At 34.3% G+C, this 19,767-nt stretch overlaps 1 protein-coding gene across 1 annotated transcript; it reads left to right on the plus strand.

Annotated features, from left to right (window-relative positions):
• The first annotated feature begins 2,753 nt into the window (after window positions 1–2,753).
• LOC144968601 (uncharacterized) lies at window positions 2,754–16,913 on the plus strand. Its single transcript, XM_078907102.1, has 3 exons — window positions 2,754–3,155; window positions 5,211–5,609; window positions 9,780–16,913. Exons 2-3 carry the CDS (start codon window positions 5,286–5,288, stop codon window positions 10,167–10,169), a joined length of 714 nt encoding a protein of 237 aa, XP_078763228.1. The 5' UTR covers window positions 2,754–3,155; window positions 5,211–5,285; the 3' UTR covers window positions 10,170–16,913.
• Window positions 16,914–19,767: the final 2,854 nt, after the last annotated feature.

The following is a 19,767-nucleotide window of genomic DNA, read 5'->3' on the forward strand; positions in this document are numbered from 1 at the left end:
TTGAGGTTTTGCGGCGTTTTCATTTTTACCATCAAGAACAATAGAATCTTATACAGTAACATACACAACACAACGTTATGTTGACTATTTGAGGGAGGGGCGTCGCGTGGACACAAAACAACATTCTTGAACCCTCCACCTCAATTTCCACACAAAACAATCATACACCATTCCCATCCCTGTTTTACTCACACAGTAGTTGTTTTGTTTTTGTTTTGTTTGTTTTTTAGTAAAGAGGGTGGAATGCTGATTTAATCTGTACGACGCGCTGCATTTCATTTTCTTTTATTTATTTATTTATTTATTTTGTGAAATTGATATCTCTCAATGCCTTGAGACTCCCATGAAGATTCGTGAGGTGTGTTGATATGGCGCCAAAGGATATAAAACATACCTATTGTTTAAAAAATATACGGTAAAACTACTAGATTTGTTATAGTGGAAGGCCGCGTCCTTGATTTTTATAGATCCTTAATAAGCCAACTTTTGAACCAGTTGTTTTTCTATTGAGCAAAAAAAAAAAAAAAAAACAACAACAACAAAAAAGATTAATAGGGTCTAGTGCAATCAGCTATGAGTGCAATCTAAGCCATCATATCAACTTATTACAACGAAATAATAATATATCAGACGGTTTCAAAGATACAAGCCAAAGAGTGTGATCATGAATAACTACAACAGGTAGGCTAGGTAAAAAGCGTCAAACTAGAGGTGAAGAAATGAGCCAGTAAGATGGAGAGAAATTAAAGTGGGTAAATGTGACTCGTATATAAGGGAACATTACAAACCAAACAACGTTTCGGCCCTTGGCCTTCGTCGGGGGACAAACAACAAAACACAAATATGTAATTTTACAAACAAAAAAAATAACATTTTGTCAAATGTGGAAACATAAATGTATGGAGCGGATGCAAGAAGAGGTGCAAGAGAAGGGTTATTATTATTATTATTATTATTATTATTATTATTATTATTATTATTATTATTATTATTATTATTATTATTATTATTATTATTATTATTATTATTATTATTGTCATTGTTATTATTATCATAATTATTACTATTATGATTATTATTACGACGACGACGATGACTCTACTAATACTACAACCACCACTACTACTACTACTACTACTACTACTACTACTACTACTACTACTATTATTATTATTATTATTATTATTAATATTATTATTATTGACATTATTATCAATATCATCATTATCATCATCATCGTCATCATCATCATTATCATTATTATTATTATTATTATTATTATTATTATTATTATTATTATTATTATTGTTATCGTTTTCATTATTATGATGGTGGTGATGATGATGATGATGATGATGATGATGATGATGATGATGATGAGATTGATGCGAATACCTTCAAACCACCGCAAAATATTGTTCATCACAAAAATGTTTAAACAAGCCCATAATTTCGCCTGGTTATCATACCTGCACATCTGCACCGTACTACTACAGAAACTGACTTCCATCACGTGCTCACTGCATTTTATTCATTCATTTATGTCGTTCATTTATTTATCATTAGGGTGATTCATTTTTTTTTTTCCTAATTTAAAATTATTTTTTAGGTCATTTTTGCTTACAGAGGTTCTGTCCCCGAAACGCCCATTGTTTTATACATTGTTTAATTCCGAAACTTTTTAAAAATTCTTTTCTCAAGTATTTTTACTCTCTCTCTCTCTCTCTCTCTCTCTCTCTCTCTCTCTCTCTCTGTTTGCGTGGATGTGTGGAGTGGATCTTCGACATGCGTTCTCCCATCTTGGAGTTATAAAAATGAAAATTAGAAAGTATTAAGTAGGGTAGAGTCGGGGAAATTCGCCGTCGGGGAAATTCGCCACTTCTCACACCCCTCTCTTTAAATGCAAATAACCCATCTTACCTATTATTGGACGAGTCCAAGTGTCACATCATCACTTTGATGCTCTTTTCATCTATTGTTTTTAATCTACCAATCAGCATTTAGTACATTAATATCATGACACAATCGTGTCATTTAACGTCATAGCGTGTCTGTCGTTCTGTGCGCCTGATTCGTCCGAAATCCAACACCCGCCATTCCAAATTCCTACTTTCACTCGTTGTCATTTTAAGCGTTTTTTCAGCTTAGATCCTTACTCTACAACCTGTTATTTTGATATTGTATGATTTAAACATTAGTTTTGATGTTCCCATCATTTGCAATAGTTAAAAATATTCGTTTATTTTTTAATTGAGGGTCCCAATGATATCACTGCTTTCGGGGAAATTCGCCACTAGTATCGGGGAAATTCGCCGTTCTAATTGGGGACATTTGTCGCTCTGTTTTGTCGAAATATTATTAATTAAATGTTTAAAGGGGCATTGATGATATTTTGACCGATAATTATTTAATAGATTGGTGATGCAGTGTCTGGGTAGCGTTCATAGTGCATAAAATTTACATAATGAGATAGTAATGATTATTAGTAATTTAACTGGACTTAATGAACTTTTCACTATAATGAAGCAGTTTTTTATATATTTGTAGAATAAATGGTGAGAACTTCAAAGAAAACCCAAAATGGAAGCAAAAGATTAAGAGAAAAATAGGATAGGATGGTTCAGCAAAACACAAGAAAAGATATTTTGTCATGTTTTCGCCTTCTATCATAGTATCATATCGTCATTTATAAAACTTGCCGTTGGTCATTGAATATTTTTAGTTTTTTGTCATTGTAAATAAATAAAATATAGTAATTACTACAAATTAAATCAAATATAAACATGAGAAAACAAAATAATATCTAAAAAGTACATAAAATTCACGATAAAAAAGTGTTAAAATCGAGCGGCGAATTTCCCCGACAGTGGTGGCGAATTTCCCCGAACTATGGCGAATTTCCCCGACGAGCATAACAACTTTTAAATGCGAAAATAAAGTATTACGAATTGAAATACTGGAACAAGTTTAATAAAATCTCATCACTGATTGGCTGATTGTCTTGATGACCAGTTTCTATTTTAAGAAAATTGACATCTTGAGACTGAAATAAGCGAAAGAAGTGGAGCGACCGCAGGGTGGCGAAGTTCCCCGACTCTACCCTATAAAAACACCTTCTAGGATAGAGACAAGATAGATACACAAACATGGATCAGGTTTCTAGATAGATAATGATAATGTAGATATTATTTAAGGAATGCTTGCGTACGCTGTACATTTTAAAATTTCATCTTCATTATTGCAAATAATTCGTAGTTTTCTTCTTTCATCATCAATCCTATGTTGTACCCAGTCCCAGTCCCCAGTCCCCTTTCGTGACAGTAAAGTTGTTACAGACAGTAGACTCCTCTGTTACCATTTACTCTAAGCCTTAGGCCGATCCTCTATGCACGGAAAGCAGCATTTTCTATACGCATGTAATCGCGACCAAGGCAGGAGCGAGGTCCCTGCCGCCATCTTGCTTTGTTCACATAGACCATAACTGAAAGGCAAAAATGTTTAGGCTTAGCTAACTTTCTTTTTTTTTTTTTTTCTGTTACCTGAACTTTCTTGCCAATTAAAAAAAAAAAGTTGCCATAATTTATATAATTTATAGAGTGTCATTTTAATTTTTTCTCTCTCTCTCTCTCTCTCTCTCTCTCTCTCTCTCTCTCTCTCTCTCTCTCTCTCTTTTTTTTCTTTCTCTACTCTCTCACTCCCTCCCCCCCTCCGCATACCCACCCCATCATCATGTATGGATGTGGTTGAGTGGTATGACACCCGCCTTAAGATCAGAAGGTCCAGGGTTCGAGTCCCGCTCTTGGTGGCTCATAGTTGAGACCTTGGAACAGGCTCTTTACTCACATTCTCTCAACGTACTCATGTGTGAAATTAGTATCTGGTCTGATAAAGATAATCGGCCAATAATAATATCACATAACACGGCTATGTGGTCTAGTGGTATGACACTCGCTTTAGGATCGGAAGGTCCTGGGTTCGAGCCTCGCGCTCGACGCATAGTTGACTCCTTGGAAAAGGCTCTTTACTCATATTCTCTCACCGTACTCAGGTGTAAAATGAGTACCTGGCCGTTAACAGCGTTGTCTTTGTCCGAAAAATTGTAATATCGCCTAATAGGCGTCATGTCCCGTCCTACATGTTAAATGTTGCTGTTGACCAGGGACCCCTTGTAAAGCGCTTTGAGCACATAGTGGATATTGTGCTATATAAAAAAAAAGCTCAATATGTCTCGTCTTACATGTTAATGTTAAGTGTTGCTGTTGGCTAGGAAGCCCGTAAAGCGCTTTGAGTGGATATATATTGCTCTATATAAAAGCTCAAATTTTTTTAGCAGGTTTCTTTGCCATGCTCACGCCCCACCATCACTACACCTATTACTTCACCTTGTTCGTACTCACGACGTGCTATTTAATGCTATTTACTATTATTTATCAAGAACACCCTTAGTGGCAACTCAGTCTCTGTGTAAACAAAGCAAGGTGGCAGCAGGGACCTTGCTCCTGTACCAATGCCTGCAACCAAGGTTACCAGATTGTCACATACATGGTCATAGTTTTTACCTCGAGGAACTCGGGCCATCTGGCAACCCTGAACGTATAAAGTAAACGGTTAAGTTGATGGAGGGCATAAGTTAAAGTTGATAATCAGTTATTCCAGCCCTCTAGAAAAAGCGATCATGAAGCCAAATATTTCATCTTCCATCACCTATTCTTGAACTGTTGTGTTTCTCTGCATATTTGCATTAAAGAATAATTCGCGATTATATTTATTTGTATTTTTCTACAATCTAGGAACAAGTAATTCGCATATTTTTACATGTTTTGCTCTGCAATACATGTATATTTATTAATCCTTATGCATACTTTTTTTTCATTTTTAAAATGCATAGAAGTCACCAGCCTTCATGAACGCTCATAGAAATTGCGTGCATATAGCAAAATTTGTATTGTGGGTGATTGTGTGAGTGTTTTGTGATTAGGTGTGTATAGACACCCCCTTACCTATATCTAGTACTCTAGACTCTACACCCTGTTCCAGTTCCAGAGGTTGAAAGTCAGATGAGAAATGAGACAATGCTATAGATATATTTACTAAATTGTTTGTGCTCTTGTTTTGTGTAGGTAGCCTCTTGACCCTTCCAGAACAGTTGATTTTTTTTTTTCCCTTTTTTAAAAATAAGATTTTTTTTCTTTTCATTTTTCTTTTTAAAGTTTATGAACCTGTGTCATGAGGAAAAACCGAACTAAACATCCAAGCAAACAATATCAACAATAACAATAACAGCAATGATTCTGTCACAAGGAAGAGTTTTACAGTGCATTGCCTCATCAATGCAGTGGAGAACAGTGTTTATAATCTTTGCTTTTCTAATGCTAATGTCGTTTTGTTTCTTTACCATTGCTAATGATCGTTACATGCATCATAGTCGCTGGTATGAACACCAGGCTCCATGCAAAACTTCTGAAAGGGTAATGAATGAGATGGTTGATTTGACCTTTGTAGTTTCAAAGGTTTTGAAGGAATTCAACATCACCCACGCACTTTGTTATGGCACATTATGGGGAATTCTGAGAACAGGCCGGATATTACCCTGGGACAACAATGTTAACGTAAGCTTTTTGTTAATGTGCATGTTTTGTTCTATTTGTTTTGTTTTTTTTGTTTTTTTTTTGGTTCTTGTTATTGTATTATTATTATTATCATCATTATTTATTTATTTATTTTTTTTGGTTTATTATTATTATTATTATTATTATTATTATTATTATTATTATTGCTCATATAAAAAAAAAAATTATTTAAAAAAAAGAAAATTCCCCTATACTGCCATGCTCGGATGTAGGCATTTTCATCTATTCAACTTTAGTCAGTTTATTATCAAATAAATAATATGAAGAAAATGTCTGTGAGAATGCAATCACTATTCGATGCAGATACTAATGGCAGTTTGACGCATAGAACTTAGAATAGTACAATTTATTTTAAATTTTAAGGTAAATTGGAAAGGCTCCAAATGTCAACCTTGGATATGTGGTTCAGGTGCAAACCCTTTGACAATACAATACACAAATTACACAGGTTAAAACTAAGGGCTCACGGTGGTGTGGGCAAATAAATAAAGATTAAGAGTCTGAAACCTAAAGATGGTAGGTCTTAATGTTCTCATTTATCTATCTAAATTAAAACGATAAAGAAAAATAAGGTAAATACGTCCGGTGATGATAATTTTCCGCGGAATTCCGGGATTTGGGAATTTTCTCAGAAATTTTCTGCTGTTTTTGCAGTGTCAAAACATTTTTCTATGATTGGGATTAAAGCAGCCTTGAGGCAAATCCATGGAAAAAGCACCATCAAGCCTTGTGTCAAATTTTGACATCTGTCCTTAGTTCTTTGGATTTTGGTGACACTCCCATTTTTATGACGTCGGCCTAGACAGGCTGGGACCAAATGTCCAAAGTGACACAAGGCCACCTTGGTAACCTTGGATAAGTATATGTTGATCAGCGGGGTGGGCAAAAAAAAAAAGAAGAAAATCAGTTAATAATAATAACGCACTCCGGCAGAATAGCCTGCCTCTGCCCCCCCCCCCTCTCTCTCTCTCTCTCTCTCTCTCTCTCTCTCTCTCTCTCTCTCTCTCTCTCTCTCTCTCTCTCTCTCTCTCTCTCTCTCTCTCTTCTCTCTCTTTCTCTTCTCAGCAAAAATATTAAACTAAGCAAGGTTTGCCGAGTTAAAAAGCAGTTGTTCAAAGGCTTGATTAATTTTCTATTTTACTTTTCTTTAGATAGACTGTTTTACAAGTTATTAAAGATTCATGAGTCTAATTTATAAATTGTATGACCAACAACAAAGATATTGTAGTGTGCTTTGTAAAATAAAAGCAAATGCTTTCTGGCCTTTTTATCAAAAATGTATCATAATCTCTGGATGTAATGAAAGATATGATAAATATTATTCCCTTCAAAATTATTTTTGGGAAAGGACTATTAATTAAATATTTACATATGTAATATAATGTTAAATAACTATGATTTTGTATTTTATTTTGTATGTAGTTTTAGCATTTTGGTTTAAGTTTGCCCCATGAGATACATTTTCCTCCTCTTTGACAAATTGCCATTGTCATCACCGACTTCACCACAAACACAACATCATCACACCTAACACCACCACCACCATCTTGGTATCCTCAGCATAATCACAGCCACCACAAATATTCTCACTGCCAATACCACTGCAAATGCTACATCTTTTATACGATCAACAGCACCATCACTTCTACTTCTAATAACACACACTTTATCTCAAGTCAATAATGTCAAAGCATCATCAATACCTCCACAATCAGTCCATCTCATTGTCATTATATCATCATTATCATCATCATCATCATCATCATCATCATCATCATCATCATCATCATCATCATCATCATCAGTAAATCAATGATATCAAAATTATAACTATTACATCTACTACCTCATCATCAATCAGCATCCTTGGTGCCATCAGGAAAAACTTGAAAAAAATACTCTAAAACATTCAAAGAGTAGGCATTAGTGCACTCAGTCCTAGAATATATAGATTCATTATTTTGGACTTTTACACTAAAGCAGACCTTGAGAAATTAGAGGGTATCCAGAGACAAGCTGCTAGATTTGTTTGTAACATGTACAGTCAACAAAGCAGGCTGACAGAAATGCTAGAATTCCTAAGCTGGACTTAGTGAGCGAATGACGTCAGAATCATCCACTTGTCTTCCTGCATAAAATTGTGAATGAAGAATTTGCAGTATCTTTAAACCAGCTTCAAACATATCAGCAATAACACCAACATACAATGCCAGGGATGGGGATTTCAAAAATGTTTATAATGGGAGAAGAGTTGGGTGGGAGAGGGAGCCTCAACTGTGACTTCATCAGCTGCAAAATCATCACAGGCCTCAATTTGACATTATTCAATAAAAGGCAAAATACAACTTCTTCATCCAACCTTGGAGGTTGTCCCTCATTTCTACCTCTCGTCAACCCATTTAGCCCCATCCTTTGCCTTTACGAATAGCCACTCTGTTACTTTATCCTAATAACATAAAAATTGCAACATTGTATTTTGAAACAATGAATGGCCCACATACATCTTGTTGATTTTTTTTTTTTACAAAGTTAGTCCCCATACCTGAAGGCAAATAAAGCTACCATTTTTTGTGAAAAGAATACAGAGGAATCCTGATAAAGCCAACACTGTAGGGCCAGAAAGAATGGTTGACTTTAAAAAAGGGTGATTTTATCCATTATCAAGGGAACAGATAAAGAACAGAAAATTTGGGACCAACGAGGGGGGTTGACTTTAAGCAGAAGATGTCTTCTTTTTTTTTTTCAAGCTAATAGCGATGATTTATGGTACAACCTATACATTCTCGTAAAGGGAAATAAAATAAATATTGAGAGAGAGATCAAATTTAGTAAGAATTTATGAAACCTGTAATTTTTGCCATTTTAAAAAACAGTAACTTGACGGATTACTGGAACATATCTATAGAAAAATATCTTTTAAAAAAAATAAAGTAAAAAGTAAGCGTCAGCAACAAACTCGGTTATAAAATTATTTCCATTCTCCATAAGTTGTCTCACAACTTGAGGATCACTAATACTAATATCTAGAACTTCAGTCATCTTTCTACTTTGAATAGTCGAGTGGAGGAATGAAAGGGAGCAAGGCTATACACCTTATTTTATTTATACAAGCATTAGACTAATACATGCACACACACACACACACAGACATACATACAAACGCACACATACAGTAATGGAATTTTCTACAAACACACACATGGGTAACAAGCTTTCTTTGTGTTCATTGTATGATATGAAACAGATAACCAGACCATCAGATCAGCCTTTGTTCATATGCAAATCAAAGTGGTAGGGGTTGGGAGTTGACTTCGTTTTTGACTTGAATGGTCACTAACTTTCCTTCAACAGGGTAAAGGACAAAAAAAAAACTATTAATCAATCAGAATCAATTGACTTTTTACTACATGTCCAAATTTAGAAAGGATAACAATTCCATTCATAGCATGATTGACCTTGTCCTCAATGCTGGATCGGTGCTCTCATCAAGACCATAGTATCCTAAATAATGGACGGGTGCTGCCACTGACCCAGGTACACTTGTCCTAATACATAGACCTGCGTTCTACATGACAAACTATGAGCCTGACACTTCCAAACAAATACTCAAATCTAAGATAATTTTGAGTCCATTACCACTACGTACCAAAACTGAAATCTGAAAAAGTGTATGAAACAGTGCCAAAACAAAAAGGAAAACACAGGGAAAAAATCAGCCTATATATACTTGGCCCAGTTGAGGCAAGCTGGTTTTTTGGGTGGTTTGTCTTTTGTATTTTCTTCCTGCTTTAGCTTGCACTGTCCTTTTGAGCATACGACTCCTGAAGCTGGGGTTTATCCCGGTTTCTGTAGTGTTAGATAAAACACAGACAATAACTTTCCACCATTTTGATAGGCTGTTATTTCATCACAAGGCGCTTTCTATTAGATTTAGCAGAGTAGCCCTCTCAATTACGACAATGGAGTTAAATCAAATTATCTGGGCTCTTACCAGTACCATAACTACCACCTTATCATCATCTCTACCACTACAACCACCATCCAGATATATATTAAATGAGGGACCTAATTCAAAATATCTTTCAACTTTTTTATTATTTTCATTATCATTTTGTTTCTTAATTTGTTTTCTTTACTTTCTATTTTCAGTTTTGTTTGTTAAAAGATGAATTGGATCGTGTGCCGTGGTCTGACCTTTACAGATCTATGCAATCTCATAATCTAGAGGTTTATACAGACAACCGTCATGGTGAGATTGTTATCAACAGAGGTCCAGCTGTTGCTATAATTAGTATATTCTATAAAACATACTGGAATGAAGTATTTCTCAATGGCTGGGAGTACAGATTTCTGTGGTTCTTTTCGGACGAGCCAACCAGTTTTCCTGCTCGTCTTCTTGAAGCTCCACTACCTGAATTGACTTTTCATGGTAAAGGTGATTTACCAATTCCCCATGATGATCTTGAAATTCAAAAGTATTTATATAAAGACGACTGGTGGCTTGTTAGACCCCCACCTGGCTGTGAGAATGTTCAATGAGCAGTTTTTAATTGGCAGCGTTTAAACCAATAGTGATAAAATACGGATTGAAATGAAAAGAGTGAGCATGAGTCTGAGAGATCTTATTTTCAACTTTTTTAATTAACTTATTGATCCTGACATTAAAAGATAAAAAGATTAAATATGAGAAAAGAAAAATGTTACTGATAGGAAAACCTTGATTATTAATGGGTGGTTGTTAGAATAGACAAATAGGAGAGGAAAGATTTCAATTCAGAGAGTAGACACACAAGAGAGAAATGGTTTCGATTAATCAGACTTTTTGAGGCTGTTATCTTAGGTCATAAATGTTGAAGCATGTGAATAAAGACAAATGTATAATTTAGCTTTAAGGGGACCGCAGGTCCTGTGCTCTCAAATTTTGAGATTCATTAAGACAAAAACGAAAATTTTTGTTTTTAATTTTTTTTTTGTGATTCTTGTGTAAAATATCTGTAAAATCCATTTTCTTAGGATTCAAAAATAAAAAAGGTGTCTAAAGCTCATAAAATTACCCTTGATTAATGTAAGGGTAAGGTCTGATGTGAATAAAATAAAATGCATTTTTGCATTTTTCTCAAAATGTCCTTTGTGACTAACTTTTCTCACTATTTTAAGTAGATCTCCAAAGATAACTGCCAGAGTTTGCTGTAATTTTACCACAATGTTTATGTAAATTTATCACCTTACAATGAGATTTTTTAATTTGCTGTTTTAGTTTTTGGGTTTCTCTGTTATTATCCTCTAAATTCAGAGACCTCGTTAGAGCCTAATGATGGGACACTATGAGGCTGAATATGTAAAAGTATGATAAAGAATCTCAAAATCAGCTTCTGTAAGGTGTTAGAGGATGTCCTTAGGAGTGTTAACATGCCAAATATCAGGCCTTAAACTAGAATATGTTTTGAGGTCCACTCAAAATAAAGTAATCTGTAGAACGCTGAATCAGCATTTTAACCATGTCATCACCTGATAGAAAAACATGAAAATTATTTTTTGAAGGTTTAGAGTATCTAATTTTAAGCAAATGACTACATTTATGTATATAAACAAGCAACAAAGATATAATATTGATTTTTGTAGTGTACCATAGCCAACCCCCCCCCCCCCCCCCCCCACCCCCCCCCCCCCCCCCCCACCAAGAAGAATGGAAGCAATGACAAAATCAATCTTTTTCAGTTACTGACACTTACAGTTTCACATAATTTTAAGATGGATAAAGTCGATCATATGTAAATTAAACAAAGTGGCAAAGTATATAAAAAAAATGTTATCTGGAGACATTCCAAAATAATATCTATATTATTTTGTATTGCAGAAGTTTCCTGGAAGTTTTATAAAACTATTTTCTATCCAACCTCTAAAAGAAGCAGTGTCGCTTCATGTGACTTCTTTGTACCTAAAACTAATCTAGCTGAATTGTGCTGAATGACTTGCAATGTTTTTAATTTTTAATTTGATATTTCGGACAAAAATTGAATTGCAGTCAAGTTTTTAAAAATACTAATGAAAATATCAGTTTTTGGCAAGTGTATTTTGATATAAATTTCTGAGTGTTGCTAATTTTCTTTAATTCGAATAATAGCTTCTTTTTCAGATATCTGACCTGGTATCCCATTGTAAGATTATCCCATTGTAAGATCACTGTCAAGCAACACTCCAAGATTTTTTACCTGATTAATGAGATTTATAGAATGTCCCTTTACATTCATTCCCCTTTCAAACACCTTTTCCCTTATTTCCAACCAACAAAATTTCTGTCTTTTTATCATTTAATCTCGAACAATTTCCTTCCATCCATGCCTTGACATCTTCAATGCATTTTTCAGATTTTTGTTTCTTGATCGATAAAGGATATAGAGAAAAAAAGAATGCAAGTGATCATAAGAACCATGGGTGCCAGCAGGAAGAAGTGCTGAAACCTGAAAATACAATCTCGACACTTTCCAAACCTGAAAATGTTCCTACTGAAAATGTGGCCTAAACTTTACTCTTATTTCATCACCGTTTTTATACCATTATTAAATGATTACACGGCAAACATATTGACACAATGAGGAAATTTATTTGATTTTAAAACCAAAGCCTACGTTTTGAAAGGTCGAGACTGTAAACACGGGGTTGGACAGGCAGAGGCCTTGACCAAAGAGAGTTCTGGTTTCACGAATCTACCTCCATACACTGAAAAGGTGGCTGAATCACGTTTTCGAATTTTTACAGATGCTATTAGGTTATTTTACTCAAAACACTTAAACCGGAGGTATTTGACTTCGAGATATCGCGAAACCGGAATTCCGGCATGAACCGGGAAATTGGCACCCATGATAAGAACCTGTTATTTTCCATTACATGACAGTATGCTTGTTGTTTAAATGTATTGTTATCATTCTATTTATGATATTTTTAAATGTTCATATATGAAGTATTGAGAAAATTATTATTTATCCAGAATAGACATAAGAGTAATGATTGATATTTTGTGATAATTCATTTTATGAAACATTTTACTCAGGTGCTCTTTAAACGATGTTGTATTTATTTACAGTTTGTTTTATCCACTATGCACACTATTTTGACTTTTTCCTTCAATGAATGGTATTGCAATAATCTCATTGTTTAATAAAAGCTAAAAATGCCTTAGTAATCCAGTCAAAATATAACTAGCAATTAAATGGCTAATGAAGTGACACATTACACAAATATACAACAATATTTCAGTCTTTGACCTTTGTCGGGCGACAGGAAAAAAATGTAAGATAATGACAATATTTTTTTTTAAATTAAATTTTTACATTTATATAATGAAATCCAATTATGAAGAGAGAAAAAAGGGGAGGGTGAAGTTTTTAAAAAGTGAAGTTTTACCTTTATTTTATGGAATAGAAATTTTTGAGTAACACAAATATCTGGAACAAGTGGGACTGGCCACTCTATTAAGGATAACTGTGACTATGACATTTCCATTTTGATCTCCATTTTAACAGTCTGTTAGTTTCTCAACAAAGAGAAAGAAGTTATATAAACTCACTTGAGTTCAGCATGAATAACGATTTAACAACTGTGGTTGATTGATTATTTATTTATGAGAATTGAAGAACTTAATATTAATGTTTGTTTTTTGTTGTTGTCACATTGAATTATAGTTTTTCATGTAGATGGCAGTCAAACCAAAAATGGAATATATCCTTTTTTTTTTCTTCGTGGGATGTGCAGTCTAGATTTGAATAAATAAATTCACATTCATATTTTTAAATGTATGCAACACATTTCATTGTTTTTACAATACATGTTGTGCTCCACAATGATTATATCATTCAAGTCCTGTACACAATAATTATAAACTGAACATCTTATTTGATTCTCATTTGAAAATGACTCTTTGTCTAATGATTTGAAATATCCACCTTTTGACTGATAACACATATCGAAATGATTGTGTTAGTTTTATTATTTTACATTTGTCTTCAATGCTGTGTAAGTCAATAAATTAAGGATAGCAAAATGTACTGATCTATTTGTTAGAATTCAACTCGTAAAATTGAATCAGACCAACACAATTTCTGAAAGTACGCAAAATATTCAGCTGATTTTTATAATCTGTATGATTATTTACATATGTATAGTTTCATGTTTTCATGCCACTGAAGTTTATAATCTGAAAATCTTAACTGTTATTATTATCATATTCAAATGAGATTCGGGGTGGGGTTCACGAGCTATAATGGTCGGCAGGCCACTTTCTGTGTCTTCTATCCTCCTTTATCTGTTTTCTGAGTTGCTTTTTGTCTTTGCTTTGGAATGGGATCACTTGGATTTTTTTCCTGACCCTTGCTGGAGTCTCAGGTTGAGAGGGAGACAGTCAAATGTGGTATTGGGTTTTGGGAGATGATTTTTTTTTCTTGTAAATCTTGTATTGTTTTACTTTTTGTTTGAATATATTATTGGTTTATAAACATTTGAGTGTATTCCTCTTCGTGGGATCCTGTGATGGGGTCTAGATGAGACTATCAGGTGATCTCAAACTAAGCCCACTGATAGTGATAGTGTGCTCTTTGAATCTTTATCTGTTCCCTATTTGAACCAGTCCCCACCCTTTGTCTTACTTCTTCTTAGGTACCTTTACTTCTTATTCTATAATTTTTTTCACTATCCCCTTTTCTTCCTTTTTACTGGCGCTGAAATGACTTAAATGTGTTGCAAGCGCCGTAAAACACTTAAAAACAAAAACAAAACAACCTACATGAGATTAAATCGAATTTTACTCATTTTGATCAAAGTCATACAATGCTAATGGAACCACATCATTTAACTACTGATAAAATGAAATAATAAAGATGTGCAATCTTGATTTATTAAGCATCTTTACAGAACTGCCAACTCCCTTTCTTTTCTAGGGATTTTCCAATATTTTTTAGAGTCTTAAATAATTTCTGATTTCTCAAATCCCGTCTTCCCTTTGATTAAAGATAAAAATGAGATGAAGCGATTTTTACAAATGTAATATGATTAATTGATAGTCTTTATGTGTTATATATGATATATTTCTATTGGACTTCAGTATAAAAAATTGCTGTGATTTATGTCTTCTAATTTTTATTATCCATATTGGATTTATAAGCTTCTGTGCTTTTTCCTTCGGGGGGGGGGGGGGGGGGAAAACTCTGATTTTTTAAATCAAACTTCAAATATTTTGTCTTATCCTGTTTTACTGGCACTGTGTGTTGACTACTCTGTGTTTACAGGGGATACCCATTTATTTTATCACATTTAAATGTGCTTACACTTGCACCATTTGTATGGAACCAACTTTCAAATGTTACTGGATGGGGGTTTTTTTCCTCCCACATTGGGCAGGAAGGTCACTTGTTATGTTTTATGTCCCCCTTGTATATCTGTTTACCAACTTGCTTTCTGTCTTTCTTGGAATGAGATTATTTTATTTGTCCTGGCCCTGACTGGAGTCCTTGTCTGGGAGGGAAACAGTTGAATGCATAATTATAGTTTTGGGAGATGATACTTTTTTCTCTCTGATTTGCTGCAGTTATATATTTTATTTTGAATATATATTGTGAGCATTTAAGTGTATTCCTCTTTGTGAGAGCTTGCAGTTGTGTTTTAGGTGATCTCAAACTAAGAACACCGATAATGTGCTGTTGGAATCTACTTCTGTTCCCTGTTTTGTGAAAAATGATTTAATTTTTCCTTGTCAATCATCTCCTTTTATTCTTTTGTTATTGATTTTGTAATAATCTGAGATCCTATTGAAATACAGTGCAGTCCTGATAATTCGAATTGGGTGGGAAAAGCAAATGACTTCTATTTATCAGAATTCGATTTGTCTCCAAACAAGGGAAATAGACTGCTTGAGTAGAAAGCTAAGTTGTACAACAAAGAAAGAAAGACTGCACATTGTTGTACCCTTGTTGTACACGTATGCTTTGGCCCTGGCCAAGCCGTGCCCTGGCCCTTACACTTACAAGCTACACAAAAGCAGAGTAGTAGTTAACACTGCATGCTGTGTAGGCCCTCTACTTCTAGATCTAGATCCATCGATCAATAAAGAAAGACAGCACAGAAGAGAAAGAGAAACGCGTGGAGTGGGGTGTGGCCTATGATTGTTCGTGCCGTGTATTGGTCAGCTTGTGGTTATCACTGTGTGTTAGATCTATTTATAACCAACCCCCTTTGTTAGCCAGCGGCCAGCAGACCACAAGTTAGTCTTCGTGATGAGAGCGCGAGAAGGAGAGAGGGATGACGCGAGACAGCTGGTCAATTTGGAGAAAGAAGAGAGATGGCGGGTGGGACGGAGAGGGAACAACACGCCATTACATGCCTCAGGGGTCTAGTTATTATTATTATTAGTCAGCTCAGTCATTAAAACGCGCGGGAGGGTGGATACGGAGAACAGGCAGTTCGTTATGACCTTCCAGAGTTTGTTTTTTTAGTGATGGGCAAGCACTTGCACTTTGAATAAAGAGAATAACGACTGTTCGAATTCGAATTAACCATGAATATTTTATATAGAAAAAGAAGAAAATAATTCATTACATCGTATTTTCTTCGATTTAAAAGAAATTCGGTTAATCAGATTTCGAATTATCTGGACTGGACTGTATGTTAATGTCTGAGAAACACTCTTTGGTGGTCTCAACCTAGATGCAAGGAGGGATTGCTTTTGGATCTACCTTTGTTCTTTATTTGAACTAGTTCATTTTTCTTGGGTGCTGTCTGTTTTTGTCTTGGAATGGGATTACTTGGTTTTGTCCCATTCCGGACGAGAGGGAAATGGTCAAATGTGTGGTATCAGTTTAGGAAGATATTTTTTTTTCCCTTGTAAATCATCCATCGCTCTCTCTCTCTCACTCAAACTCCCTCATTCACTCAGATTAAGTTTATTCATTGATTTAAATTATCAATTATAAAATTGCTAGTACTAGTATAGTCTAATTGTCCCTCATTAAATGTTGTGCTATTTATTTCGTATTTTCTCCTTTTTACTGGCACTGGCACAGATATTACCTAAATGTATTGCATGCCGTAAAACCCATAAAAACAAGCATACTTTTCCTGGCACTTAAATAATCCATGTTCGTGTTGCAAGTGCTGTTAAACCTCTGACAACAAACAGATGCTTCTGTCATTGGTTTAATGGAATATTGGTTGTTAAAAAAGCCTTTAAATCCATCCATCCTAATGTGTAACAGTAATAGAGTGTATTTTATTACATTTACAGGTTGTATTGAAATTATAATACAAACGTATATATATATATATATATATATATATTATATATATATATATATATATATATATATATTATTTAAAATATTTACCACAATGTTTGGGGCAGTCTACATCAATGTTTCAGGCTTAATTTGCCATCTTCAGGACTGAGTTGTTTTGTTGATTGTTGTTGTTTCTTGAAGTGGTTCCGGTTTGAAGTTAATTAAGAGGAATTTGCGCCGATGGGGACACTTTCCGTAGATCTCACTTTTCATGTTGAGTGTGGCTTCATGAGGTTGTTTGATTATAGTATATTTTTCTTCCAGGCATAAGCTACATTGTTTTGATGTTGGTGTGTATCCTGTTGCTTTAGATAAAATTTTCCATGAAATGTTGTGGTCTATTTTGTTGTCTTTTAATTTCCAAATATGTTCGCTGAGTTTTGTGGATGTTTTTTTGTTAGTGTTTCTAAATGTTGAGGTGTGGAGGTTGTATCTTGTTTTGAAATTATTTTCTGTTAGTCCTACATATTTTTCTTGCTTGTTTGTTTTAGTTTCTGTGACTGTGGCTTGGTAAATTAAACTTGATTCTAAGCATTGTTTGTTTAGCGGGCAATGTTCTTTATTTCTGCAGTTGCATTTTCTAGTGGGTGGGTTTTGCTCTTGTCGGTGGTTTATTAATATTTTTTTGTTGTGGCTTGAAATTATTTGTTCTATGTTGCGCCTACACGAGTAACTTATTTTTATGGTATTCCTGTTGATAATTTTATGTAGCTTGTGGTTTTTTGGAAAGTGTGTATCAATTAACTTCAGGAACTGCTGTCCTATGTTTGTGCTGACGTTTATGTCGAAAGGTGGGTTGAACCAAGTTATGTGTCGTTTTCTTGTTTTACGTTCTTCACTTGTGTGTTGGGGTTTACATGAGAGGGAGGCGTCTGTGTATAAAAATGGTGTGTTGTATCCACTTTTTGTGAGTGCTTCTTTGTAGGGGGTGGCTGCGACGTTGAATATCTCTCTGTTTTCCGAAAGTTTGCTCACCCTCACTGCTATGTTTTTTGGTATGTTTTCAATGACGGGACGGGGGTGGTTGCTGTTTTTATTAATGTAGCTAATGGTGTTGTTTGGTTTTCTGAACGGTTGGAATGAATTGGATTTTATGTCGAATGTGATGTCGAGGAAGTCAACTGTTTTTTTGTTTGCTTCTATCGTGATTTTCAAATTGTTGTTTTGGAATATTTTACAGATTTGTTTTTTGATGTTTTCGTTCGCTCTTGGTCGTCTGTTGGTTATAGCGAGTCCGTCATCTCTATAGAGGCCGATGTATGTGTGTGTATGTTGTTGTGACAGGATGTAGAGTCCGACCAGTTCGCATGTTTCAGCACCGTCGAACGAACCCATTGTTACGTCGAAATCATTGTGTCGCTTTGTCCACGGTGTGTTGTCGTAGTATAGTGTGCTGTGCTTGGTGTGTTTGATAATGTGTTTTTCCTCTTCTGTGATGTTGGTGTATTTTGTTGGAAAGTGTCCCCATCGGCGCAAATTCCTCTTAATTAACTTCAAACCGGAACCACTTCAAGAAACAACAACAATCAACAAAACAACTCAGTCCTGAAGATGGCAAATTAAGCCTGAAACATTGATGTAGACTGCCCCAAACATTGTGGTAAATATTTTAAATAATAATTCGCTCCATTACTACATGTCGAGCACTTTTCGTACCATATTTGTATCAAACACGATTCAACATATATATATATATAAAATATATATATATATATATATATATATATATATATATATATATATATATATATATATATATATATATATATATATATATATATAGGTATTGATTGAAAAGCATGCAAATTTAATTTAGATGTCCCATATCAATTTGATGCATGATATTATGTACGAAAATATTTTATTACAGCTTTTTAATATGTTCAATATCATATCCCTTAGTCAAAATGTTCTCCAGTCCGATTATTTGCTTTATGGACTCTTAATTCGTTAAGATTTCTGTTATTATATGTTACTGATATTGCAATCCATAGATGATTATGACGTGATGTGGGTAATATTATTTATTTATTAATCCAAATAAAGCGGGTGGTTGGATGGGAGCATCACCCTTGAATCATATACCTATGATGTTCGCATGGGTGTACGATCCGATAGTGATGTCGTTTCTTCTTCTCTTTACTAGCCTATCCTGCTTCTTTGGTTTGTGATTGTATTTTTGACAGGAGATATTTTTTTTTCTGTAAATCTTCTGCCTGTTTGTTCTTGGTTATTTATAATTTAGCTTATGATATCTTTGGGTTATGATTTTGATTTACATTTGTACTATTTTTGTTAGATTGCTTGTTTTTTTTTGTTTCAGCGGTCTCTCATATAACCTCAATTGTGTTGGAAGAGACCTAAAGCAACAACAAACAAACAAAACAATCCAAATAAATCAAGGTTCTATATTCTGTTGTGCTTTATTATATTATTTTTATATATTCTTTCAAATAATCTTTTTTTTGTCTTTTTTTTTTTTACAGCTTATAAGCCATTTTGTAAAAAAAAAAAACAAAAACAAAACAAAAATTTGGTTTGGACCTCAACACAATAATAACATCTCTGTTTTTGGCTAAAAGTAAAGCTTGACAGAAGGCAGTGGGTAAAATTTCCTTCCTCCCATAGTGGACAGGGAGGCACTTGTCACTTACTGTGTCTTCTATCCCCTTATAGCTTTTTTTTTTCCAATTTGCTTTCTGTCTTTGTCTTGGAATGCGATTACTTGGTTTTGTCCTTGGCTGGGAGGAAAACAGTCAAATGTATAGTTATTGTTTTGGGAGATGATATTTTTTTTTCCCTTGTAAATCATC

The sequence above is a fragment of the Berghia stephanieae genome, chromosome 3, assembly GCF_034508935.2.
Source record: "Berghia stephanieae isolate SIO BIC M18660-M18661 chromosome 3, UCSD_Bste_1.3, whole genome shotgun sequence".
Classification (NCBI taxonomy): Eukaryota; Metazoa; Mollusca; class Gastropoda; order Nudibranchia; family Aeolidiidae; genus Berghia; species Berghia stephanieae.

Excerpts from the sequence above, each read along its gene's own strand:
- LOC144968601 (XM_078907102.1), top strand. The coding sequence starts at position 5,286 with ATGATTCTGTCACAAGGAAGAGTTTTACAGTGCATTGCCTCATCAATG. Across the intron at positions 5,610-9,779 it reads CCTGGGACAACAATGTTAAC|TTTTGTTTGTTAAAAGATGA; the intron begins GTAAGCTTTTTG and ends TTCTATTTTCAG.